This window comes from Melospiza georgiana, chromosome 18 (assembly GCF_028018845.1).
Source record: "Melospiza georgiana isolate bMelGeo1 chromosome 18, bMelGeo1.pri, whole genome shotgun sequence".
Taxonomy (NCBI): domain Eukaryota; kingdom Metazoa; phylum Chordata; class Aves; order Passeriformes; family Passerellidae; genus Melospiza; species Melospiza georgiana.
Window position 1 is genome coordinate 799524 of NC_080447.1, and position 27941 is coordinate 827464.

Sequence of the window (27941 nt, forward strand, 5' to 3'; positions counted from 1 at the left end):
AGGGAAATGGTGCTGCAGGCAGGTAGAAAATGACACCTCGTGGTGTGCCAGTCACCCACGCACACCTTGCAAATGGAGCCATTAGGGGAGAGCAGCTGAACCCAGCCGGGGCTGATGGGCCTGGCATCCCGCTGCATTCAGCTTGGATTGGGGCTTTGCGTTTTTAGTTTTTCTCTCCAGTTCATGGCTGATGCTTTCAGAGTGTGCCAGCACCTCCTGACTGTGCAGCCAGACCCAGCTGATGGTGGTGCTGTGTTCTCTCAGCATTGAGGAGCTGCTGGAATTGGGTTATGGAGACGTGTAGGGGGATAGAATATAAGAAAATAAAGATAGTGTAGAAAGCAATCTCACCCATAACGAGTTGCAGCTGGGCCAATTATCAAAGATCAGGAGCACGCCTGACTTTAACAGGCCACAGCTGCACCCAATGAGAAGAAGATGCTGTAAAAAAGTGGGGTGGCTGCGTGAGAAGGGAGCTGGAGTCAGTTGGTGCTTTGTGAGGAACAGAGTCAGTGCTCTGAGAGCTGCCCACCAGAAACACCAAGAGGGTGTGGAACTTTTGTGATAAGGAGACAACAGCGTGGAACCCCTGCAGTAAGATGATAACAGAGAAGGTAAATCTCGGGTGGAGGCTGCAGAGCTGGGAGTGGGATTCACGTGGGGGAAAGGGCCACGAGCTGACTGCTCTGCCTGGCACAGCCAGCCTTTGTAGGAGCTGGAAATGCAGGCTTTTCTTCTCAGTACGTCAGTACATCTTTTAAAATGAGAAATATTTTCAAATATTTCAACATCATTTAGAGAAATGTATGAATGTGTACCCTGCTGTTTGACAGACACAGCTTGGAAAATGTTATTGACTTTAGCACTCTTCTTCAGAGTTAGAGTCTGCAACATAAACCTCAACAACAAATCAGGCTAAGTGGAGCCTGAGTTTATCAAATACATCACAGCAGCACAAATAAATAACATAACCAGAGATCCTTGGAATCCCCAAAACCTCCAGCTTCTGCGTCAGAATTAAATTAGTCACATAGCTGTTGTGTTCTGATATTAATACACGGTGGCTTTGAAGCACAACTCAAGTCTAGAGGAGTTTTGTTTAGTGATAGAGAATTTAAAAATAGGTTTATAAAGGGAAAGATTAATTTGGTGAAGTGACAATAATTTCAGAATAACAAAATGCTTATCCATAATAGATAGTGTCATCTCCTCTCTGTTCCTTTGTGTACGCCCTGCTTTTTATCTTATGCAAATGATGAACTACCTTGCACTGTCAGAAGTTGCACTTATCTTTACTAAGTGCTAATTAGTAACTACATGGCAGAGTCCCATTTTTAATGATGTGGAAACAATGCAGGTGGGGTTGGACAATAGTGATAGAACAGGTCCCTTTCTCTGCTGTGCCAGCTGCAGGCAGCCCAGGGAACCCTTCAGTGAATGCAGAGCCGCAGGAGCTCCTGTGGCTCGGGACAGACAGACAGACAGACCTGCCTGGGACAGGGAACTGACACAGGGACAGGGCTGTGTGGGGCAGCTGAGCTCAGGTACAGCAAATCACAGCACAGTTTCTGTTTTGTTGAGAGAATTTGGGGAGCTGCAGTCCCTTAAGGAAGCTGACAGGTGTGGTGCCTCTCAGGGTATAAGAATACAGGGTGCCCCCTGTTTCCATGGGAAATTTATAAGATCAGTTATAAACCTTTGGTTTTGAAAAAGATTTATTAAATTGTTCAGAAGTTTTATGAAAAAAAAGTATGTTCTGGAAGTAATATGGCTTATTTTGAGATCTATTATGGATGCTGAAAGTGTTCCCAACCTTGAATAAATCATATCACATATTTTTAACTACCTGTCTTGGAATTCTGAACTGAGAAATAGACATAATAAATAATTTATTGTGCAGACCAGGAGCAAATATGTGTATTACACCCTTTGATTTCCAAACACATCTTGCTGAGCAAAGGCATTTGGTTTAAAACAGCTTTGCAATATTCCCCAGTGTCTGAAAATCAACTTGTGTGCGATGGCCCTGAGCTATCCTGAGTGAAATGCAGGGGCAGTTCCCAGCAACAGCAGTGGCAGCTTTCCAACCCAGCACTCTCCTGTTCTGTTCTGCCAGTCCTGGAGCTGATTTTGGGAGGTGCTGCTTTCACATCAGCAGCTTGAGGAAGCTCCCATTTGTGTCAATGGCAACAGCCAAAATTTCTGAAAGGAATTCTAAGTTAGCCAGAAAGAAATTAATGGACTGAGAAGTTCATCAGTCATAAATAAATGTGTCTTTAATGGGTGAATGCTGAGAGGAAAAGACCAGGAAGGAGACGAATGATGATCAAGGACTGGAGATAGAATGGGGAGCTCTTCAGGGACAGAAATGAGAATGAGGTTTGCTAATTTCTGGGCAGGGAAGAACATGCAGAAGTGGGAGTTTTCTGTGTTTAGGGAAATGGGATTTGGATAGTCCCTGGAAAACTACAAAGGAATGCATTCCAGAACTTGAGGATTGGTACAGAACTGAATAAACCTCATGGGAGCAGGGCTGCCATCTGATCCATGGCTTCTGTGTGCCAGGACAAGAGCCCTGCAGGGAGCCAGTCTCTGTTTCTGGGCATGGCCTTGCCAGACCTTTTGGCATTGTTTTTCCAGCATGGTGCAGAGCATTTCTCCTCTCTGTAAATATTTCTTTTCAAGAAGCAGCACAGAAGTGCCCTTTTCCTCAGAGCCTTGCTGGCACCCTGCTTTTTTGATGTCCCTGTCACTTGCTTGGCGTGGCATGGGATATGATCCCAGTTCTCTCTCTCTCTCCCAAAGGTGAGGGATGGTATTGGTACAGGAAGGTGGCAGATGGAGGAGAGCAGAGCTCATTTTCCCTCCTCTCCTGTTCCAGCTGAGGAGCAGCTCTCTGCCATGATGCCATCAGAGCCCAGCAGTGTCAGGAGGGCAGGGGTGAGTGCAGGGGTTCCACAGCTCTCAAACACCCTCCCCAGGCTGAGGGGAATGATGCCATCAGAGCCCAGCAGTGTCAGGAGGGCAGGGTGAGAGTGCAGGAGTTCCAGAGCTCTCAAACACCCTCCCCAGGCTGAGGAGCTCTCCCTGTCACTGCTGGCTTGGTGAAACCTCATCTGTGACCTTTGGAGGTGCAGGAGCCTGATGGGACTTGCAGCAATTCTGCTTTCAAAGTGACTTCACAGAGCATGAAACTTGTAAGAAGAACATTTAAAGTCTCTTGCTGGAATTAATTCTGATCTGACTTATACCCAATTTCATTCAAATCAGACAGTGCAGATGAGAGCTGGCAATTTGCATAGACACAGTAATTTGGAGAGGGCGTGCAGAAGAGCTTTTTAAAATCCACATGGAGTTCGTGTCCTCAGTCTCTGAGCATGAGTAAAATTGAGGAAATTCTGAATTCTAAGTCATTTTTCCCCCTCTGACTCTCTTGTTTGCTCAAGTCCAATTATTCAGAACCAAAATATCCTATTATATCATGGACTAAACAGGCACACTTTGCAGCTGTGTTGGGAAATGAATGAACATTTGAAAACGTGACTCTCTCATATTGCTGTATTATCATTAGTTTGAGTATGTGCTGCAAATAACGTTTTGAAGACCAGGTTTCCTTTTGACTTTGAAAGACATATAATGAGCTAAAATCTTATTTTAAATTGCATTCTGTTACTTTAAATGATATTTTGCTATAAATTTCAGTTTTGTGTAATATTGCATTTAGCCATCTTTGGTTTTCAGCAGGTGATAGTCTCTTGCTCCATCACCACTATCAGCAGCAGCTTCATTTTTAATTAATTCCCCGTTCTGAGCACATCCCAAGGCAGTGCCATGGCACTGATCAGTCAGTGCATAACCAGATATGATAATGGCTCTGATAAGGAGCAGCACACCCAGTGACCCACTTTGCTCATGTCAGTCTAACTCTGCTGCAAGGACAAACCCAAAGAACATCTGACACAGGTAATTCCCCCAGCTGCACCCAGGCAGTGTTCCTGGCAGCCCTGCCTGGTGCTGGGCTCCTCTCGTCCCTCCAGGGTGCATTTCCCAGGCAGGTGGAATGAATTAATGAGTGCAGCCCCTGTGCTGCTGAGAGCACACACACGAGCAGTGATGGCTCTGCCACAAACTCAGCTTCCTGGAGGGAAGGTCTCCAAATTAGCCTTCAGGAGGGCCTGTCACATTTATTTTTTCTACTTTTCTTTTTCAGTGTGTATCGTTTTAGTAATTCTCCTCTAGCAGTCACTCCCAGACTACCCGGCGGATATTTTTGGAAGAGGAAAAATTTCTTTATTTAGCAGAAAACCTTGGGGCTGGTTTATTGCCCTGTGTGCCTCCAGCCCTGGTGCTGGTGCAGATCACCCTTGGTGGCTCTGCCCGTGCAGGGGATGGTGCTGGCCTGGCACAGGTGTGCCAGCGTGCCCATGGCAGTGCCATGAGGTGGCAGGAACAACCTCCCCAAAGGAAGCTGCTCACACACTCCCCATCCCCACGGACTGAATGGAGTAGGGTGGACTTCAGTGGCTGCTGGATTTCAGCTGGTTTTCTGCAAATTAGCCCTGTTAGAACAAGTAGCTCTCAAAGATGATTTCAATATGAGCGGATAGGGATTCCTGAAACACATTAGGGGGTTTTGTCACTGAGATAGGGCTGAATTACAGGCTTTGCCAGGGATCTTATACAGTCCTAATGGACTGTAATCCATGTAATACGACAGGTTTGTGATGGCGATTACTAAAATATTTATCCCTGGCATCTTTCCTTTTTAATACATTTGTTTTCTCTCTCTGAAGTGAAAGCAATACATTGACAGCAAACTAGAGGTATTTCATCAGTCTCTTATCAGCAGCCAGCACTAAAGCCAGCCAGAAGGGTTGGGGTTTTGAATAGCATTTATTACACCGTGTTTTCTGTATTTCCTGACAAAGCTCCAGGAGAACCTTTGTAGCCCCAGAGAGCAGACTGACTCTTGCTTTTCCAACTCAGAGCAGCCTGTGCTCAAACACCTTTGTTCCCCCAGCCCACACTGCACACATTTCCCCTTCTGCAGCTCTGCATTGTCGCCTCGGGGTCCCCAGGCTCGGGGCTCGGTGTCCCCAGCCCAGCACGCTGATGAAGAAGAGATTTCAATCCAGATTTAAACACTCCCTGGGCTGTCAGTGCCTCCCCCAGCCCCTTCCAGGGCCGCTTGTTTCTGTGGCTGCTTTGCTCCTTGCTGGGAGCACGTGTGTCATGGCACCAGCATTTGCTGCTGGTGGGGCTGTGATGGCAGGGCTGGTGTTTAATCAGTGTCTCTGAGGTGCCTCCAGCTGGGGCTGCTGTTCAAAGGCCTCGCTGAGCCACCTTTGGGATGGGGGCTCCAAAGGGAGCTCCCTGGAAAGAATCAGTGTGCAAAACACTCCAAACTGCTCATTTCTGTCAGCTGTGGGCTGAATTCTTCATTGCCCTGTTTGTTGATTCATCCTTTGCCTCTCTGCAGTTTGGGAATAAGACAGTGATGTTCAGAGCAATAGCCCTGTGTGCACGTTTTGTGCAGGAGAAATTCCAGCTCCAGCTGGGAGAATGTTCTTTGTGAAGCAGATGTCTGCCTTTCCCCTGTCTTAAACTCATTAAAAACCCCAAACCCACTCAAACAGTCTAAAACACTAAAGCCCCAGCCAGACCATGGCTCAGAAAGGAGGATTCAGAGGCCTCTGCTGCTCTTGGCATCTCATTTGGGAAGTGGGGGTTTAATGGGTGACACCTGAAACTGGCCCACATTCCTTGGAGTTTGAAACCACGAGGGGAGAGGCAGTGTCTGATAAATTTACAATTTAAGTTACTTTCCTGGGCTCCTTTTCTGCCGTTTTTCTCTCTGTGTTGTGGTTCCTTCAGCCTCATGTTTCATCACTCTCATCCCTTCATCACCCAGCCACTGTGGGGATGTCTCAGTTGCCGGCTAAAACAGCTTTTATTCTCTGGTGGTTTCTGTCCTAGGAGCTGGCAGCCAGGGATACAGCGTTTTTCCTGTCAAAGGCAGCTGTCTAGTGGTCACTTCTTCCTGGAGGATTTTAAAAGTAGCAAATTAAATTAAGAGCGTTAATGTTTTTGGCTACTGGGCTTTTGCTGCAGGAGTAAAAAAATGTCAGTCCTTGCCACAAGTAACATCCTGCATGTCTGCTCATTAAAACTTTTAAAGCCCTTTTTTGATAGACCAAATTGGTGCCTAAAATTTCATGCACTGAACCTGGTGTCCAAGGCTACAAGGATTTAATAGAAAAGAGCAGAAAAATTCATGTGACTTGAATTCTTGCTCAGTCCATGTTTTAAGTTCCCTCCTTCCATTTCATGGTGTTTAACTTGGAGCACTGTGAAGGTCAATGGGGGTTCTCACCCATTTGAATCCCACAGAGGGTCCTTAGAACAACTGTGCTGGGACAAGAAACCTCTCACTCCTCATCTTACACTGACATGCACAAACAGAATAAAGCAGTGCAAGGACATGCATGAGGTGAGGCTGAGAGATGCAGTTACCATTTTTCAGGATTTATATGTGGAGAGGATCAGTAGTTCTTCTTGGAGAGCAATCAACAGGGGGTTTGTGTTACTCCAAGGGATCTCTTCTGCTTGTTTGGATCAGCCAAGCCTTTTCCTATGGCTCCTATGGATGGAAATCACAACCAAAGCTGTGCCCTGGCATGCGCTGGAGTTAACTGCTGCAGCTGGATACTGACAACACTGCGTGTACCCTACATTAAGGGCACAGGATAATTCTGAGCAGTGTCATTTTGGTATTAATTGAACTCCCTTCTGCGTCAGTGGCTTCACTGAGCTGTTAGGCTTTGCCTGCAGCAGAACTCCTTGCTGTTATTTAGCAAATGTTGCTTTGGTGGCCACTCGTGCAGATGACAGAAAGGTGGTTACATGTGGCATTTATAAGAGCTGTAGTGTTCAGCCTGGATTTTATGTATATAACAAAAATTCCTATTTGAATTACTCAGTGAATATCTATTTTATGCCAACAGCAACTCTTTGGAGCAGTGCAGGCTTTTTTCCTCCACTGAAGAATTTGCACCCTTTATTTATACAGTTCCTTTCTCTTTGCTGTAGCCCTGGTGCTGTAAACCTTAAGTAATGTCATCAGGAATCAGTGGAGATGCTCCCAGGAGGGAGGAAAGGTCTGTGCAGAAAAGGCTTTTCAGGCTGAGGGTTTTTGCAGCAAAGACTGCTCCATGGGTTTCTGTGCCTCAGCTGCTGTTCTCTGAACATCTGACATGCGTGTCATTGAGTGAAGGACACATGGATCCGTGGGTTTAGTTCTGGCCAAGCGAATGGAACGGTCCAACTGCTGCTCCTGTGTCACCTCCTGCAGGGAGCTGCACGCAGCAATGGATGAGAGGATGCCTGTGAAAGAGAGCTAAGCGCTCACAATTTCTGTGATGTCCAGAAGATGATTTTGTCTGCAGCTGTGAGAAGTTGCTAGGGAACAGAGCTAACTCATTTTTGCTGATGGCTCTTCGTTAGTGCTGTGGAGCAATGTTCCTTCCGCTCTCGGCACTGCTGCCTCATTCTGCATGAGGATGTGACTTGGAAATGCCTCAGAACTGTCCTGCTGCTGGAGTCTGAGAGGAACTTTTCAGTAAAGAGCATTTTCCAGGTCACTGCCAGCAGCAGCCCGTTCAGCAGCAGTGCTGGCAGTCCCCAGGTGTCACCATGGAGGGCTGGGAGGGCAGGGTCACTGTGGGGCCCTGGGAGGAGCACTGGGCTCACAGAGCCTTTGTGGGGTGCAGCCCCTTCAGCAGAGGACAGGAGCATTTCTGGAGGCTCTTGATGTTCTCTGTGGCTGCTGATGCATTTCAGGCTCAGCTAGAAGCACCTGCTTTAAGATGCACACTCCTTGTCATTGAGCATCAGGCAGCTGGGGCACTTGGTTGGGGTGGTGGCTGCTTGAGGAGGCCAAATTCCTGCAGTTTTGATTGCTAGCAACATCCCTCCTTTCAAGGCTTGTGAAAGGCCATTGGCCAGGCCATGGCTCTGAAGGCGTATCTGCATCCCTCAAAAACTGCCTCAAAGAGGCCCTGTACCAGGCACTGCTTTCCAGATCAACCCAAAGAACTGCTGTGACCAACCCCATTGCTTCCTGGTCCATACAGAGAATATAGAGGTCTGTTCTTATTTCTGCAACATTTTGGAAGACTGGTGGTGCACAATTCACCAGTTGTTTCTTGCTTTTTCTGTGCTCAATAGTGTTGTCAGCCAATGCAAATGAACCATAAGAATACCCCCACTTGTTGCTTTCCCACTCAGCAGAAATGTATATATGTACACATGTACATGCATGTATACACATGTATATATGTACACAGAAACACGGAGGGAAGGTCCCTACAGCTCTCTGGAAATGTTTTGTTGTTCTGTTCTCTTTCCTCCTCCATCTGCAGTGGAGGGCTGGGTGATCCATGCATCCCGTGGGCTGCAGGGTTCTCTGTCCAGCAGCAGCCCCAGCCCCATGCTGCTTGTGCTCTCGTGGCTGTTCCAGAACATGTTTTTCACCTGTGAAATGGGGCAGATGGCACTTGTTTTCCCTGCACAGAGTGCCCAGTACTGTGCTTTGTTTTTCCTGTCTTTCCTTAAATCTAAGTCTAATTTTAAAAAATTGCTGGTTGCACAAGCTGTGCTGTTAGCAGCTTTGCTGCTGTTTGGCCAGGAATGAAAGGGATGTGCTGCATTGTTTGCTTTCTTACAAGCAATTTAGAAAGATTTCAGACCCTACACATTATTTTTTGCATTTATTTTGGAAACAGTACTTTGAAGCAGTCCACGGGGCTCCCAACCACTTTAAATCAGCAGGCAGCAGTGTTTATCTTTGCCTTTCATTTTTGTAAGCAAACACCTTGCTGCACAGCCTGAATACAGAAAGGATTTGCTGTGCTCTGGCTGCTCGCTGGTGCCCAGAGCTCTGTCCTGCAGGGAAGGTGCTGGGCAGGGGCCTCCTCCTCCTCCTCCTCCTCCAGCACCCTGAGCAGCCAGAGATGCAGGGAGCAGGAGGGGGCCCAGGGCTGTGGGAAACCTGTCCTGACCTTTGTGTCACTCTGGGAGCCCAGGATGGCTCCTGCTGCGGGCACAGGGTGCCATTCTCAGCTGCAGTGTCTCTGGAGCTCTGCCTCCTGAGCTCCACCTAACTCTGGTTCTGCTCCCGCTGAGCCTTGTTTGGTGAGTAAACAGAGGTCAGAGCTGCAGACTGGATTTGTTTCTGCTTTAAATCGATCTGTATGCATCCTTTCCTTTTGGCTCTCCAGAGACTTGTGTGTTTTACATCTTGCAAAACATGTTTTAACAAGGACCTTGTTTGAAAGGCACAGGAATAAAATCTGAGTGTGTGTCATGTGTGCAGATACCTGCACCTGTGTGCAGGACACAAACTTCAGCCACAACAGGCAATTTTTGGTAGCCCGTGAAATACACATTACAGACAAATCTATTTTATTTAACTCCTGGTATGCACAATTCAGCTTCTGAAGCCTAAATAGTCTTGTGGCCTTTCACTAATTAAATTTCATTATAAATCCACCTGGGCTATGTTTTTGTAATATCTCCCTTTGAATGGCAGTGGCTTGGTGGCTGTGTGGAATGGGTTTTCCTCCTGAAATGTTAATTAGGTGGAGAATGTGTTATGCTTTGGAAAAGCTGCATTGCAAACCCATAGATAAACAGATTGATTTAATTTTAATCTGCTTTCATGGTGATGCATAATGATAACTGGTTTGTGTCTCACAGGGCTGAAAACCACAGACCTTAATAAGAGTTTGTGGGTATATCATACAGCTTTAAATAGCTTCTGTTGTGCTAGACCGCTCTCCATAAATTATTCCAACTCCATCAGCATCTCAGGGACTCCCCATTCTCTTCTGCTGTGGATTTTCAATCAGTGCAACTATTAGTGTAATCTGAAGAAAGTTGGAGGTATCTGCTCTGAAAACAACTGCCAACACTGGTTTGTACATCAAGTATTCAATGGGGAGAGCAGAACCAAAAAAGCCTTGCAGAAGCCAGCTCTGCAGATCAAATCACAGCTTCCAAATCCTACCTTTTATAAGCCATGCCAAAATTAATTATGGAATTAAAGCCAGACATTCAGATGGTTGGTATGAAGTGTTTTACTACATGACCTGTTTGTTGTGATCTCCCTTTCGTGCTGAACTGAGAAAGGTGCAATTCACTTCAGCCAGTCCTAGAACAGCTGGTTTAAACAAGCCCTTCTCAAATATTTCCTCCATTGATAGAATTTCAGCTTTAAAGGTTTGTTCCTGATGGGGAAATATTTTTTGGGTTTAATGGTCTAAATTTCTTCAGGGGTTTGTGGTAGATACAGATCCAGAAAGCCTTTGTATGCTTGGTTTTCATGTGCTCCCAGCAAACGTGCCTTAGGTCTGACAAAGATGGGTGAGTTGTGCTTGTTTTCTCAATGACAGCCACGTTTTATTTTTGACTGATGTTCAAAGAGCCTCTTTCAGGCTCAAATTCTGTCCTACATTAGCTTCAGCCATAAAAAGCAATGAAACTGCAGAGGGAGACAAAAGAAGAGTATGACCTCAAAGTGCATAAATTTAGCATCACCCCAGTGCTGTACATAAAATCGGAGATGCTGGGAACACAAATTCCAGCCAGCCCTCCCTGTGCTGTGGAATGGTTAATGTGGTCTCATCTACTGAGGGCTTCTCAAGTGGGAATAGATTTTGGCCCACGGGTGGGAGACTGGACAGACAAAGGGCTGGATTACCTCAGGGTTTGTGTTCTCTGTGAGTCTTGGCCTCATGCTTTGCCCTCTCACTGTTGTTCAGTCTGGTGGGCTCTGTAACATTCCTCATTCCCATTCCAGTGCTGTTCGTGAGTTTGCCAGCTTCTCTGGCATTCACAGACCTGCTATCCCATATTGCCTTCAATTCTGGTACTCCAGGGTTTAAAAGAAACTCTGTCCTGAAGTAAAGCCAGAACATTTGTTGTTGTTTTCCACTGTTTTGTGCATTTGAATATGTTTGTTTGAGCACAGAGGCCTCAGGGAGGGGAGGAGGTTGTGTGCAGGCAGTGAAACATCAGGATGTAAATGTCAGTAAAAGTGTTCTGGTATCAAAACGGCCTCATTTAAGCAACATACAGCTCCAGCCTGACCTCAGATCCTGCAGAGATGTCTGCATTTAATGTAGCACAGCATTAACAGGATCATTCTGCACTTCTTGCCAGCCAGAGACAGCTCCCAGGGAACTCTGTGAGTGCATCTACAGCTTAGTCATGCCACAGCTGCTGGCTGGATTTTACATCCCATGGTGGCACCTGGCCCCACACTGCCTGCCTTCAAGCATGACATTTAATTCTGGTCTTCAGAAGGCCCTGAGGAGTCAGCAGTTCCTGCTTGGTGGCTGGAGGGTGGCTGGGTTTGCCCTTAGCCCCTTGCAGGCTCGGGGAGTACAGACAAGGCAAGGTGTTCCCAGCTCCAGCAGTTTGTTCTTGGATGCAGAGGGGCTGTCACTGGAAGGAGCCACCCATGGCATTGTCCCCAGCAAGAATGGGCTCTGGGCAGTGGAGATGTGGGGCTGGGAATGCCTGCAGGGTTTGAGCAGGGACTGTTCTGCTGCTGGCTTACGTCAGTGCCTTTGGCTTCCCAGTGAGTGCAAACTGACCTGGTTCCTTTGTTTCATGCCATGAGGAGCTGTGCCCAGGCCCGTTTCTGCTCACATTTGGCTTGTGTTTGGTCAGAAAGGGGCGGTGGGGGAAAGCCTGTCCCCAGCCCTCCTGCTGCCATCCCTGCTGCCCAAAGGAGGTGGATGTTGGCAGGGAAGGCTGCCACCCTGCTCTGCTCTGCTCCTCTCCATGGCTGGGTCAGGGTCAGGCTCTGGGCACGAAGAAACACTGGAGATAAACAGAAATAGAAGCCCCTTCCAGTTATTTGTGAAATGCCTTGGGGAGATGCAGTGACAAGGCAATCTCAGAGGCCACTGTGATGTCTGGTGGGTGCCCAGGAGCTCTCAGAAATGCCCCCTCTCACACAATTTATCTGCCACCTTCTCCTCGCTGCTGACAAGATGACAACCAGCGGTAGCAGGGTGTTAACAGGCTCCCTTTTCTTTTTCTCCTTTGATGTAGAAAGTAGCTCTCTTTCTCAGAAGGACCATGAAAGGTTCCCACAGATCTTTGCCCCGAGCACTTGCAGTAATGAAAAGCTAACTTCAATGTCACGGGTCTGAAGCATCTTTATTTAGAGCTGTTTAGGGCTCGGATTGCCTGTTTGTTTGTGCTGTGCTGGAAAGGGGATGATACTTGTGTGCTGTGAGCAGGGCACTGCCAGAGTGAGATGGGGAGGGGAACCCAGCCTTGGCAGGGTGTCTGTGCCCAGTCTATCCTGGGCAGGGTGTCTGTGCCCAGCCTGGCCTGGGCACGGTGTCCACGTGCAGGAATGATGCAAGCTGAAAGCTGAGCCCTAATGGTTGTAAACTGCAGAGACTGGAGGTGCTAAAGCAGCCCCTGTGATAAATGAGAGAGGATGCTGCCTGCATTTTAATTGCAGTTGCAGCCTCTTCCATCACTAGAGTAAACAGAGTGTTCAGTGGGTGAGGGATGGAATTGGGAATCACTATCTTTATGCACTTAGGTAATGCATTTCCTTGATTTCAGTTGTGATGTATTGATTCTGGGAGTTCCTTCTGTGCTTTTCTTTGCTTCTCCCTTGCCTTGATTTGTACCCTGTCAGCATTGACGAGTTTTTAGGGATGTGGACTCCCAGGGGCTTTGTTTGCCATGATTGATTTGGTGCGAGGGGTGAGCTGCTCGGGAGCCTGGGAAACTGATGTGAGCAGTGATCCAGAGGTAAATAACAGCCAGGAAGGTGCTTAGCTGGATGGGCTCCTTGTTTGAAAAGAAACAGCAACCCCAAACCAGGCACAATTCAAATGTTTATGGCCTTCCTTTCCTCCTCTCCACCAAGCAGACTCTGCCCAAAGTGAAGTGCTGGGCACAAAACACTGCAAGCACTCCTGCTGCAGCCCAGCCTGGGTGTGTGACCGTGTTCACAGGGTCTGAGCATGAGGGAAGAGATGAGGAGCTGACTCCATGTTCCAGAAGGCTGATTTATTATTTTATAATATATATTATATTAAAACTATACTAAAAGAATAGAAGAAAGGATTTCCTCAGAAGGTTAGCTAGGAATGGAAAAAGCAAGAATGATGACAAAGGCTTGTGGCTCATAGAGAGTCCAAGCCAGCTGAGTGTGATTGGCCCCCCCAGTCTCCCTGGGGATGGGGATCATTCCTCTGTCACTGCTCTGGTGTGTCCCCAGCAGTTTCCCTTGCTCGAGGTGCAGCAGGAGGGCAGGACCAGCTGCCCGTCCCCAGGAGTGGCTGAAGACACGTGCTGAGAAATGTTTCACCCAGCTGGGGTGGCCTCTTTGTGCCTCCCTCTCTGAGACATTGGAAATGGAGTTTAATTTCCACTCTGCTGTGACCGCTGATCTCTTGTCCTGAGGGATGTCTGCTCTAGCAGCACTGTCTGCACCTGCTTAAAATTCATTTTGTCAAATTAGCATAGGAGAACTTGCACAGAAATTGGCAGCCTCCACGTATTTATTCTTCCAGGTGTGCTAAGGAAATTGCAGCCACTGCTATTGAGTTAGTGCTGGAGAAAGGAGATTTAATCCTTTTTGTTCAAGACAGTTGGAGGAATCCTTTGGCTTTTTGTTCTGAAAACATCTGTGTGGATCTTGTCCTTCAAAGATTTCCTGAGCAATTTCGTGCGGGGGCAGAGCTGACAGTGCTGTTTGCTGCTCTGCTGGCAGCAGCTGCTCAGACAAAAACCTCACGTACCTTTTGGGGTTTCTGCCCAGAACTGAGAACTTGCCATGGCACTGAGTGCATTTTGTGTATGAGAGTTTTAGCAAATGTAATTAAAGTCTCATTTCCTGACACCTCAGGAGGCTTGACCACAATGGACTTCTTGTAAACACATTCAGGAACCAGAAGTTACCAGCACCAGGGACTCCTCGTTCAGTAATTTGGCCAACATTACATTTATACCTGAGGGGAAATCCTGTAGTGCCCTGAGGTACAAATTCTGGAAAAGAGAGAGGCAGAATTAAAGAATGCCACACCTGATGAGAGGAATTGAAACAGATATTTGAAAGTGCATCTCTCTCCATATAAAGTCCCTCTTCTCCACTTGTAGTTAATAACTTTTTATTCTGGTTGTTCTTTCACCATGCAGCCCCAGAAGTATTTTACTAGCACTGAGAACTAGAAAGCACCTCTCCATAGGAGCCAGCCCAGTTTGCCACATGGCTTTTCCTGTTGTTGAACCTCTCATGCATGGAAACAGAGCTCCACAGAAATGAGTTGCTTTAGGAAAAATCAGAATATTTTAAAATAAGTGTTTTTAAGTTCACAGCCGACAGGACAATGAAACACAACAGTACTAAAAGAAAATGTTGTGAACTCAAAGAGATGATGAAAATAAGAGCAAAGATAAGGATTGTCATCTTAGAGTAATCCAGAGAGGGAGGAGAGAAAGGGTGGATTTTGCTTGTAATGAGGCTTAGCAATGGCTCTTCACTCCAGCACCCAACTCCTTTCTTTTTCCACTAAAACTGGCACTTTCTGTGCCAATGCAACACCTTGCAGCCAGGAGAGAGCCTCAACGTGTCCAGTGGTGCCCAGAGTGTGGGTAAGGGAAGGGCAGGAGCGAGGAGCCTGCTCCAGAGCACACCCACCATCAATCCAGCTGTGACTGAAGCTGTAATTACCATTAGTTCAGTCAGATTCTGTCTTGATACAATTTCTTCAAAATATGAATGTCTTAATTAATTCTCTTATCTCCTTTCCTCGTCCTGCTGTTGAACTCCTAATGAGTGGTGGCATTTTCTGTGGGGCAGTAATGAGAACATGATGATGGAATAAGGAGCAGATTGAGCTGGCATTTCCTGTCTGATGGGTGCAATATCTCCTTGTTTTCCAGGGCCAAGGTGAAGAGAGGTGTGAACGTTTTCAGTGTGAGAGCCAGCAGCCCCTACCTGTGGGACATCAGGGAGAGTGTGGATTACACTGGCAAGTATGCACCAGCTGTGGTTGTGTGCCAGAAGAAATCTGCTGCTGAGAACAGGTAGGTCATGGCTGCTTTCAATACATTTTAATGATTTCAATACATTTTCCTATGGTGCATGAGGAAATGCTTTTGGAAAAGCTGTGGCTGTTGTTGTTCATTCCACCACACAAATGTTACTCAGTCCTAGTGCTCAAAGGAAGTGAAAACTAACAGAAAATGCTGTTGTCACAAATGATTTGGAAGAACTTGTTTCCTATCTTTGAGCTTGACTGTGAATAGTTAAATTTTTTTAAAATTATCTTCATATGACTGTTTGTGGTGGAATTTTTTTGCTTGGTTTATTAATTTTGCTTGAGGTTTTCTTGGTGGATTGTGTCCCTTTCCTTTCTTTGTTAGGTTTTTTCCTTGTTTCTGTTTTGGTCTTTTGTGACTGTATGAAAATGATGTTGAGGGTGAGATTTATATGAATTTTTGATCTGCAGAAGAAATAGATTTTCTGTTTTCCATTCCCATTCTGCAACATTGACGTGTCTTAAAATGCCTTCATCTGGCAGGTGGATGTTCCTTTTTTAATCACAACTCTTTGTTTTAATGAATACATTTTTATATAATGTGCTGCTTCCTGTTCATTGTTTCTGGAACTGCAAGTCAAGTGCACATTTCTAATGACCAGACTGCCTTTGTTTGGGGCTGGCATTGCTGATAGAAAAATTCCCACTTTATGTGTGATTCACATGTGAAATGTTACAGAATCTAACAGGGTTTGGGGATTTATTACATGGTTTATGATTTGTAAACAAATACTTTCTGAACATAATAATTAAGAAGTTTCATCTCCTTGCAATCTGCCTGTATAAAAATTAGGAAGGGAAGAACTTTCCTTGGTAATAACTTTCTGCTTATGATAGCTCAGATTCTACACAGTTCCTTTGCTGTAGATGCTGAATTTTCCTCAGTTAAAGCAAATATTGTCATGTATCTGGCTGAATGGCATTGGGCAAAGCAGAAATGTGTGTATGCCAAGGTGGGAGCTCCCTGTGCTGGGCACAGTCTGTCAGATTCCTTAAAATCCCCCTTCAAAGCTACTGGAAAACGGATGAATATTTTCATTGACAGAAATGGGCATTGGATCAAAACCAGAGATTATTTCAGCAATGAGTTTTCCATCACACTTTATCTTGTTGGGCCCATAGAGTGCATTTGCCTGATTTCTGTTTCTCAGCAGGAAAATGTAAAGCAGCCTCATGGGGAAATTGAATCTTGGCAACTTAACTTCCCTTCACTATTCATCATCCAGTGGCAATCCTTTAAAATGACCCCTGGTACACAAAAAATAAATGATTATGTCATCTTTCATGCAGTGGTTGTGGATTCTGTGTGCTTGCACAGGCTGGGTATAAACATTGCTGGGTGTTTATTGAAAGAAATCCGGGGTTGTACACAGATGTTACTGGAAAGAAAACCCAGGCAGGAAAAGGTGTTCATGTACCTCTCCTGTGACTCTTGGTTTGATTTGCTCCATTGAGTTCCCAGCTGAGATTTTCTGGTTTTCTCACTTTTGAGAACTTCTTCCTCCCTCTTTGTAATGAGTGCAGAGTATTTGTAATTCATTACCCAGTATATTGTTTTCCTCATTAAATTTAGTTGGCTCTGTTTAACTCTGCATTTGAAGAAGCAAGATCAAGCATTACGTGGGGAAAGAGCACATTACATGTGCTCTACAGATTTTGGGAAATTATTTTATCCTTATCTAGAAGTGTTTGATGTCACCAAATAGGCACACTGGGTCACAGTTAAGTAATGAGGTCCTTTACCAAATTTTTGGCCTTCGTAGTTCATTTAGAAATTACAGAAACTCTATTTGCATATTGTTTAATTTCTCCTAAAAAGCAGAGGTCTGATCACATGGATGCAAAGGTGGCAATGTTAATTAACTGCAGATTCAGTACCTTTGTGTTCCTGATAGTTTTACATGGATCAGAAAATAGTGTTAATAAAGCTAACTCAGTGTGACAAGTGTAATTTCACGGCTTAAGGAGGCACTTGTGCAAGTGACAACCCAGAGCAGAATGCCAGAGCCTTCCCAGCTCGGGGTTTGAAATATATCCGTCATTTTGTTTGGAGAGGTTCTGGCAGCGGCAGCTTATCGTAACAGGATTAACATATAAATATTATCACAGCCAGCAGGGTGTTTTCAGATGAATATTAACAGCAAATATTATGATTCTGTCTGGGAATAACTAATTAAGCCCATCTGTCAAATACGATTTGAAGTTCTCGTGCCTTGCTTATTACGGGCTGGCGACAGTGTTCCAGATTAATGGTGAAGCAATTAGAAAGTTCTCCCCAGTTCTTCTGATTTCCTTCTGAGGCAGTAATAATTCTGTACCACTGTAAATCCAGACCCAGGAGATGATTAGATGGGTTTACTGCCTGTAGCATCTGCACAGCACTGCTGCTGTTCCCTTTGAAGCACAGATCCCCCAGCCCTCTCCTGGCAAGCAGGTGACCAAACAAGCAAAGAGAAAATGCTGTGGGAATGAAGCAGTGATCAGAAATGGCACTGGGGAAACCCTTCCACCACTGGCTGAGTCTGGGAGATGCCTCCTAATCTGTGCCATCCTTTACTCCTGCCCTGGGAGCTCCTGATTTTATTTTTGGGAGTTCCCCGTGTAATGAGGTGAATGGAACAGGAGGGTGAGGTTCACGAGTGCTGCATTTGCCGAGTGTTTCCTTGGCTTAGGGCTGTTCCTCACCTTACCCAGAATGGGCCTCTCTGCTGTGCAGGGGTGATGGAGAGGAGGAGCAGCCACAAGGTCAAGCTCTGGATTCCTGTTCTTCCCCTTGTTGCTGCTGGACTGGCACTGTGCCCGCTGGGATGGGCCTGGAAAACCCTTGGGGGGCTGGAGATGAGGATTTGTTGGGTTTTCCTCCTCTGCAGAACACCACTGGCTGAAAATGAGGATTTATTGGGTTTTCCTCCTCTGCAGAACACCACTGGCAGTGCTTCCCTCCATCCACAGCTGCTGGGGACACATTTGGCAAGTTGGTCTGGTGTGATAGTAATGCGTGTCATGATTCTCTTACAATATTCTGTTCATGTTTATATTTTGGGGTAGGAATGTTTGTTATTCCCATTCCATTACTGTGCTCTGTGCCTGTGGCAGGGATGAAGCCACTGATTCAGTCAAATACAAAATAATCACAGACAAAGCTTGGTCATCTCTGAGTAGAACCGTAATGAACATTTCCTACTTTATCACCAAAAGTGTTTCAGTTATATAACGGATAATTTGCTTGGCAATTTCCTTCCCTTTTTCTGGAAATGTAACAAGGACAGCATTTGTTTTGGTACTTTTCCTCCTCAGTTCTGTAGCACTGAAGGAGTTGCTGGTTTGTGCTGCCTGAAACCAGATGCTGCTGTCAGAGAAACGGATTCTCAGTTTGAACTGCAAGTGACTAAATCAGTTTGTGAGAACGTGAGCACAGTGAGAGACTGTAACAGGATCTTCTAGGCTATATTCTTCATTTATTCCTGAAAGTCTCATTTGTTCATGGCACTGCATTTCAGGGCTTCATTTTCTTAACACTTTTATAACTGAAGAAATTAACTTGATATTAAATAACAACAGGGGACTGGAAAATGTATGCCAACACTGCCTTTGCTTTTCTACACAATGCTTTCTTTGCATTGCATTTATGCCATTGTCCTTAGTGCCCTGTTTCTCTCATTTTCCCATGCAATTATTAAATAGTTTCATGTTGTAAATGCAGTGAGCTATTGCCTCACCCTCTTACTTGTTGCACATGCCAGTACATTTGATGGACTCCCAAGAGTGCTGTAGTCCTAAAACACTTCTGAAGCCAACAAGAGCAACAAATTTAACATAAATAACAGCCTAATGGCCACAATAATTACACTCTGTCTCTTGCTGGTGTTCATCAAAATGCTTCATAAAAGCAATTTAATGTTTTAGATCACCATTAATTTTTTTCCTTGCTCCCATGTGCTCACATGACTTTGTCACCTAGAAATGGATTATTGCTTGGAAAGAGAAATTTCTACTCTAAAATAAGAGAAAAGGACGTGTGATGTAGTATAAAAAAATCCCTTTACATTTTGTCACATCCCATCCTGTGGGAATCACGTGAACTTCACTTTGTCACTATGAAATAGAAGCAAGAAAGAGATTGCAGAAATCAGACTTTCAGAATGGAATATACTCAAGGGTGATGTTTTCAGAGCTGGACAGGCCCAGTGAAGGGCTGGGCTAGGCTGGATGCTGGGGATTTTAGTGGCAACCCAATGCATTATTTGTTTATGTGAATTCTAAGCAAAAAAAGATTTCTCCTATTCATTCGTTAATCCTGGTCTTATTATTGAAGGAAACAGGAGGGAAGGGAGAAAGTGATGCTTTTATGTTCCAAAATTGCTTTCTGAGAATAATTATTCAGCCCTAAAAATTGTCTGTTCACTCGGGATTGTTGGTGCTGATGTAATACATTAGGATATCTCTTGTTGGGCAGGTGGAGTATGTTCATTTAACTCTGGAACAGCAGGGTTGAACTCCATTTCTGCTTCTGAGACGTGTGGGTAATGATCAGCTGCAAACATATTTACCCTGGGTGCTTTTAGGGTTTCATGCTGTGTACACTTTGGGTTTTTCTGTTTCCTTCCTGTGCTATTAGAAACCTCCAGGCTTGCAGGAGTTTGTCTGTTGTGATCACGTGAAAGCACTGAACATCTCAGAAGTCATGTTTACATTCTTCTGTTTGAAGGCAATTAGTCACAAGCCTCCATTTCTCATTTTAAAGCTTAAATGTGCCCTCAGAGAGAGAACCCCTTGAGATGTTGAGGCAAAATAAATTTGTCTGAACCAAGCCTCAGTGCATTATTATTTTACATGCTGACCCACTTTTCCCATTTTTTTAAAAAGAAAACTATTTGATTTAGCAAGAAATGCAGAATTTTTCTTGAAATCATTCTATGCAATGCTAATACACTAGAAAAGATGTTTATGGTTATCATCTGGGATCAAACAAAAGGAAAGAGATGAAATAATAACCAGTTATTCCATAAAGGCATTATTAGCCAACTCTTTCACCTGTTGGTTTGAGACATTCATTTTAAGAAAGCACTTCAAAGGCACGGGGAGGGCTTTGGCACCTTAGGGGGCACAGCCGGGTCTGGCATTCACGTGGAGCATTAACCCAGGGAACTGCAGCTCAAAGGGCAGAGATGGTTCCCATTAATCTCAGCTCAATCTCAGGCTCTCCCTGGGGAGCACGGCTGTTCCTGCTCCTTTGGTGTTGGGCAAGATGCTGCTGCAAGTGGGAGAGGTGAGAACCAGCACTGTCCTTTGAAGCTGTTACAGAAAATAAATTCCCTCATTCAGGGATTATCCTTTGGAAATACCAATGTGCGTCTTCCATGGTGCCCCAGATGTGCAGATCTCCTGGACTGGAGTCCTTGGAGCAGGATAATGGCAGAGCAGCTAATATTCAAATGTCCAGGGATCACTGTGGGAGCTGTGCTGGCTCCCCACACCCAGGGAGAGCTGGGGCTCCCAACTCCAGCTCTCATTGCATGTGTGGGAATAATGACCTGTTCATCAGTAAATACAGCTGCTAAAGATGTTGTGTTCCTTTCAGAGGGGTTTGCAGGAGGGCTTGTTTATCTTGGCCATTCTTATGTTTGGCTCTGCTCTAGTGACAGTGTGTTGCAGGGAATAATGACAGACAGGGGGGCTGCAGGCTGTCCCTCAGGGCCAGGCTGTCCACACCTCCAGCACAGCTCTGCAGCCCTCCTCTGGTATCCAGAAACCCTGGGAGGAAATTCTGTGTTCTCTGCACTGTCACAGCTGAGTACAACCTGGAAAAGTGTTCCTTAATTTGAGCTGGAGCAGTTCCACGTTCCCATATGGCAGCATCAGGGTAACCCCCCCCAGCTCAGCCAGCTGTGGCCTCAGGGCACAGCTTGGAACAGAGGAATTCTGGCTGCTTGTAAGGAGGATGCATTTCATTTCCTGGCCTAGTTCATCTGAAAGCATGTTACCCCTTGGTATATTGGATTAGATCCTACTGGGTTTCACTTCACTTACAGAAACAGTCCTGGAAGGCAGGGCTCTGTAGGTACTTCATGTATGGGGCTCCCAAAGGACACCAAAGTGGAACATAGAGCAGGTGCTCAGTGTTCCCTGTCCATGAACTCAACTGGAATACAAGGAAAGCTGTGCTGGCTCAGAGGTGGGACTGTGCATGGACCTGAGGAGTCCTGGCAGGAGTTCTGATCATTGCTGTGCTCACACAATGAGAGACCCTTTTCTGATGCTCTCATGGGAGGAGTCAGAGTGTCATTTTGGGCATTTCAGAGGTTCCCCAGACACAGAGCTGGCTGTGCTGTGCTGTGTGGTAATCAGGCTGTTTTCTGTGAGTTACCCATGCAGTGCTGTGGGTAAACCAGGTTCTGCAGCACCATGGTCAGCATCAGCAGCTGCAGGGAGTTCTCAGGGACGCTTCTGAAGTACTGCAGCTCTGCAAGCAATAAATAATGTTGGGGCTTAATCCCCTTTCATTGGGAGCTCTTGGCATGAAGAGCTGGGAATCAGGTAATTGGAGGGAAGCAATCTAAGGTGAAGTAGTTTGCTGACAGAAGTCAGTTACAGAAAAGGCAGGTAATTCATGGATTTGCTGGGGATTTTGTCCTCTCCTCCTGGGTGAGGTGCAGGTGTTTCTGTCACCTCCCTTGCTGAGCAGAGGCCCTTCTTTCTCGCTCATGTTGAAGTAGCTAAAGGATATTTCCAATACTTTGGATAACCTCATTCATATTTAGTGTCTATATTTTTACCCTGGTACTACCCAGTGTAATAAATATAATTTTAAGCTTGAGGAAGAATTATTTCCCTTAAGAACCTTCAGGATTCATCATTGTTATGCTTGCTCTGTGTTTGTGGTACTTAGCACTGTAGTTCTTAAACCTTTAGTAGCCCAGAGGCTAAAAATAACAATTCCAGTGGGACAAAGCCAGTTTGCTTTCTATTACAAAAGAGACAGCAAGTGAGTAATCTCCTGTCTATTAAAAATCTAATATTAAATGCAAAAGTGTGTCTTGTGAAAATATCTCTAATGCTGCTGTTGATTTTTTTTCCCCTTGGAGGAAATCTTGTAAGAAGTAATACTAATTACTGAGAGAGTTGGAAAGTTGAGTGGATGACTTAAAATATGAGCTGAGGCTAAAAATATGCCTGTTGCTCTTGAGACATGGGAATTCCCATGTTTTGGGTGAAAAAATAAATCTGTCACATCTAAATGAACACACGACCAAGTGTGGGCCCGAAGGTTAAGGGAGTTATGTAATACAGCCTGGCATCCTTCTAAATCACAAAACCAGTCCTAAATAAATTCCAACTGCTAGTACAAGGCTGAGTTCACTGGGCATTTGCATGATTTTATGGCTTCAGCTCTCCCTGTGCAGATGCATCAATGGCACAGTTCTCTGGAGTTATTGCTGGTGTGTCTGAGATCTCCTTTTTGGAGTTTCTGTTGGCTTCTGTGTCAGTAAAAGAATTTGGCTGTTTGGGATGCCTTGTCTTTGTGGGTGCCACTCAGTCTGACATGGATATGTGTGTAAAAGCTGGGCACAGGGCAGGGGTCTGAGCTGCGGGATTCCATGCAGAGCCGGGTGTGCTCCCTGGATATTCTGGGTGCCACCAAGGAGTGTGGAATGTGCCCCATTCCTGCCCTGGCAATCTGCACCTGCAGCAGCACACTGCAGCCTGGCTGGTGTTGGCAGCCCGAGGCACAGTCTGGAGCTGAATTATGTGGTGTTATCCGGAGCTGAGTTCTGTGGTGTTATCCAGAGCTGAATTCCGTGGTGTTATCCAGAGCTGAATTCTGTGGTGTTATCCAGAGCTGAATTCTGTGGTGTTTGGAGCTGAGTGTTCTCTGGAGCTGAGTTCTGTGGTGTTATCCGGAGCTGAGTTCTGTGGTGTTATCCGGAGCTGAGTTCTGTGGTGTTTGGAGCTGAGTTCTGTGGTGTTCTCTGGAGCTGAGTTCTGTGGTGTTCTGCGGAGCTGAGTTCTGTGGTGTTCTCCAGAGCTGAGTTCTGTGGTGTTTGGAGCTGAGTTCTGTGGTGTGTGGAGCTGAATTCTGTGGTGTTATCCGGAGCTGAATTCTGTGGTGTTATCCGGAGCTGAATTCTGTGGTGTTATCCGGAGCTGAATTCTGTGGTGTTATCCGGAGCTGAATTCTGTGGTGTTTGGAGCTGAGTTCTGTGGTGTTATCTGGAGCTGAGTTCTGTGGCGTTCTCTGGAGCTGAGTTCTGTGGTGTTCTCTGGAGCTGAGTTCTGTGGTGTTCTCTGGAGCTGAGTTCTGTGGTGTTCTCTGGAGCTGAGTTCTGTGGTGTTCTCTGGAGCTGGTGCAATGTGCAGCACACTCTGTGTCTCTGTCACAGGCTGGATCTCAGTTTGCAATCCATGCTCGTTGTATGAGTGATGAATCCTGTTCTGTGTACGACGGTTTGTCACTGAATGTGAGCAGAGGAATGCACAGAGAAAACATTCCATAAGTTAGACAGGAGGATTTTAGAGTGTGTGGGAGTGGGATTCAGGCTGTACATCCATGGCAGTAAGTGAGCTGGAAAGGGACCAGGGCTTGTTGCATGATTCTCTGGAAAAGTGCAGAAGTTACTGCAGTATGTGTTCCCCTTGTTACTCAGGAGCCCTCGCAGTTCTTCATGTCAAAAGTATAAATGTGAGTTTGTATCAGGTATGCTTGGAAATGTGAGTATTTGCAGCTCTGCTGCTCTGCCTGTGATGTGAGTGGCCTAGGCTGGGTGTTAGGTTAGACATCAGGGGAAAATTCTCCACTGAAAGAGTGATTGAATTGCCTGCCCAGGCGGAGTCACTGTCCCTGGCACTCAGAGCCATGGTTTGGTTGATCGGGTGCTGTTGGGTCATGGGTTGGGCTGATGATCTCAAAGCTCTTCTCTACCCTGGGTAATTCTGCCGTTCTCCTATTCAGTGATGAGAAGTCCCAGTCCATGGGAACGTGGCCCTGGCAGGGGTGCACCCACTGCTGGCTCTGTTTCCAGAAGGATCCAGAGCAGACCCAAGGCTGTGCCCGGGGTTCTGTGCCAGGGTGGCACTGAGGGATCACCTGCACTTATGCAAATGTGCTCGTGTTGTTCTTAGTTCCAGGGGTTACTTGAAGCTAATATTCAAATGTGCAGTTAGCTGAATGGATGGCTACTATCTGCAGTGGTTCTTGAGATAATTTTTCCCTGGCATGTTGCAGGAATGCCCGCCTGCCTTTTTGTCAGCTTTAGCTGAAATACCTGAAATTCCCTTCAGTGTTGACAAGATACCATCTTCTCTAGAAGTCTTACCTGTGACACAGAGCCACAGGCTCCTTCAGCAAGTCCTTGGTCACAGGATGAGCAGAATCCTTGAAACTGGGACTGGAACGGGGCCTTTCACTGTGAGCTTGTGAAGTGCTGAGTGGAACTTCTTCATTTTCAGTTTATTATTACACTCTTCATTTAATCTCATTCTAGAGAGAAAACAATTAGCTTGAATAATTTTCAATCCAAATCATCTATTCCTGAGTGGCAAATATTGTACCTGGAAACAGATCGATTATGAAGTGTTTCCTCTGAGATGCATTTTCCTGTTAATTGTTGAAGCAATTAATTTCCTTACAGACACTTGCAGGTCTTTGTGCGAAGTAGTGAAGGCAAGGAGAGCAGCAGGCCTGGAAGAGAACAAAAGATGCCTGTAAGAAATGAGAATGGATAAATAGGATGTATGTGGAGTGCATTCTCTGTGCTGTCCATACATTATGCACTTGTCAGCATCCATAGCGGAGGAGCTGTAGCAGCTGCAGAAATCAGGAGATGCTGGAGTGAATCTGGGATGCATATTCATGAGGAACAGTCTCACGGGAACACACGGGACTTGTTCCACGGGACCACGGGCACAGAGAGTTTGGCAGACAGGCTCTGACAAGTCTGGCTGTGACACGTGTTTCAAAATAACATCTCCCTCGTGTCCTGAGATCCACAGGTTGGACACATTTGGGTGGATTTTTATAGGGAAAACAAAGTTCTGGTTTGCACTTTGGATGCCAAACCCCAAATTTATCCGAGCTGTGTCCCTTGCCAGTCTTTGAATCTTTGCTTGGAAGCATAAGAAACTTCATCATGTTCTTCTATTTCTGAGTGTTGATTTCCAATTCTAAACGTCTGTTAATATAAACAGACAAGGCTGTTCTCCTAAATTCCACTGCACATGGCAAAATGGCTGCAATTTAACTTGGTGTTCCCAAAAGCTAGATGCACCTCTTACATGGAAATTTATATCTTCATTTTATAGCTTCGTTTCTTTGCCAAGTTGTCAACTACTGAACGGAGGATGGTGCAACAAATAATTTTGAATTGTCCTAATTATTTTTGTAGCTTTCAAATCCCCATGTTATATTTCCATGATCTCACCAATATCTATTTTATGTTAGAGATGCATTTACACATTCAGTGCATACCTATTGTCTATATTGCAATTCTTTTTAGGTTCTGATAGATTGAATCAGGTTTGATTTTATGCATGTTCAATACCGAGAAGGCTGAGGAAGAGAGGGGGGTTGTGGATTTATTCTGCATTTGTTTTCTATATTTGAGTAAGATAAACCTCTGACTTAGCCCATAAGAGTCTCAAAGAGAATTACAATGTCTTGATGAAAAATTACTGTTTGTTCAAAAATCAAGACTTTGTTCTCATAAAGGACATGAAAATAAATCTTGTTTGCAGTGGCTCTCAGCAGCAAAGGATCAGGAATTTAGCTGTCTCCAGAGTTTTGGGATAAATGACAGTTTTAGAAATGCAGCCTTATGATCAAATCTCTGAGATGGTGGGAATCAGCAGTTGTTTTGTAAAAGCTGTATTTTTGCTCTTTACTTTAGGTGTGTGGATTTGGCACTCTCATCATTCTTATGTAATTCTCTAGGAAAATATCTCTTGTGCAGTGGTTTAAGGGATTAATCTTGTTTATGAAAAGAAGTGCTTCTTCTGCTTCTTGGATAAACCACAAATAAAGATTTTACTCTTCAGTTGTAATCAGGACTTGTAAACTCACCCCAAAGTCCTAATGAACTGCTAAAGATCACTGAGGTGCTTCCATCAGGAACCGCAGAGTTTAATTGTATGGAAATGCACAATTAGCAGGCAGGTGAAAGCTCCAGGTAGGAGCATTGCTGTCAGGCACAGCCCTGTGCCACAGACCTGCTGGGATGGAGATGATGCTCTCACCCCCCTGTCACTTCAGAGGCTGAATATTTAATTTTCCATTACTAAAAAGATGTAGTAAATGGAACTTTTTAACTTGTAGTGGAAAAGGAAGAGTTGTGCCAGGGGCAGAGCAAAGAAGGCAAATATTTAGATGTGATCTAGAAGGAGAAGCAGGATGTGCATTTATGGAGATGCAGTGCAAACACAGGAAGGAAGGAGTAAATGACAGCACTTCATTTGTCCCCCAGGCTGGTTTCAGCGCTGTGATGTGGGGTAGCAGGGCTGCTGGAAACTGGCCCATGCCAGGAACAAGCACTATCAGCACTGTGTTTACACATCTGGCTGTGGGCACCATTCCTGAATACCAGTTTTCATGACAAGCTTCCAGTCCCTCAGGTGCTGTGGCTTTTCAGAGCATAAATGTGTATTTAGATCCATCAGAAAAGGAGCATTTTTGATCTGTGCCTGTGCAGAAGTCTCCCGTTCTAAAATTAGAAAGTCAATTTGTCTGTTAAGCCAGGGGAAGAAGCAGCTCTACATGGCCTCTGAAATTAGCAGTGGAACAAGCTGTATTGAACTCATCTGCAGCTTTACACTCCGGGGCAGTGGCTGCATCCAAGACAGACAACATTTCCCCAGGCTGTCACAGCTATTTGACAAGGGAAGGAGGAGGGGGAGCAGGGAGTTGCTTTAGTCTGATCTCTAAGTGAAATAACCAGCTGAACTTTTAAAATCATCCAGAAGATTAAAGGACACTTCAAACAGTATGGTGTGTCAATTTATTCTGCTGAGTGTCTCTTCCTTAATTGTCACAAAAGGAAGACATTAAAGGTAACAGAGTCATGTGCTCTGCTAAAAGGTGCTGCTGCTTTAGAGAAAGGTGTTACTGGGGAGGAGAAATGCAGAGGGAGGTCTTTCATGCAGTACAGAGCTAGGAGAAAAAAGGAAATAAGGCAACAATTTGAATGCATTTGATTTTCCACAGATAGTGCTTGGAAAGGATTCAGCATTGTTGTAGATATGCAAGAATCTGTGTCTCCAGTTACAGTGAAGTGATGGCCCTGCAAAGGCAGATGAGAGGCACTGACCATGAACAGCTTCAATCCCCACAAATTCTACAGAACTGCAGCCTGGAGAGGCCCAAGGGCCTGGAAAACTCCAGAAGCTTTCAAGGAAAAAGTGTGATGTAGTTGCAAAGAGGTGCACACAGCTTTTGCTGCTTCCCCCCCAGAGGCCTGGGTAGAAATATGAAAGAAATTTGTGCAGCAGCATATCAGCCCTTGAGAATGATTTCCATGACTAATAATTCAAATTAAGTTACATACATGTATGTGATATTAGGCGATTGCAATTTCAATATATTGTAGATTAAATTCACCTAATATTTGTGCTGTGCGGGCCACATCTCAGAGAATGTGCATAAAGATGTCAAGTCAATTTCTCAAGCTTTTTTCTCCCATAATATGAGATTTTTTTCCCATTAGCTCGTAATTTACATATTGTTTCTGCGCTCTGTGGATATTGCTTTCTTTTTTGTTTATGCATCAACAATATTCATGCTTTCTATTTTTAACATTATAATATTCCCCCTATTTC

The 27941-nt window shown here is 45.2% G+C and overlaps 1 protein-coding gene across 3 annotated transcripts in view; it reads left to right on the forward strand.

The window, feature by feature from the left end:
• The window catches only part of LOC131091203 (transmembrane protein 132D-like), a 183933-nt gene that overhangs the window by 55476 nt on the left and 100516 nt on the right, over window positions 1-27941 (forward strand). For all 3 annotated transcript variants that reach the window (XM_058037124.1, XM_058037125.1, XM_058037127.1), the window contains one exon: window positions 14980-15123. In XM_058037124.1, coding sequence (XP_057893107.1) covers window positions 14980-15123 — 144 coding nt within the window. The remainder of the gene's footprint in view (window positions 1-14979; window positions 15124-27941) is intronic.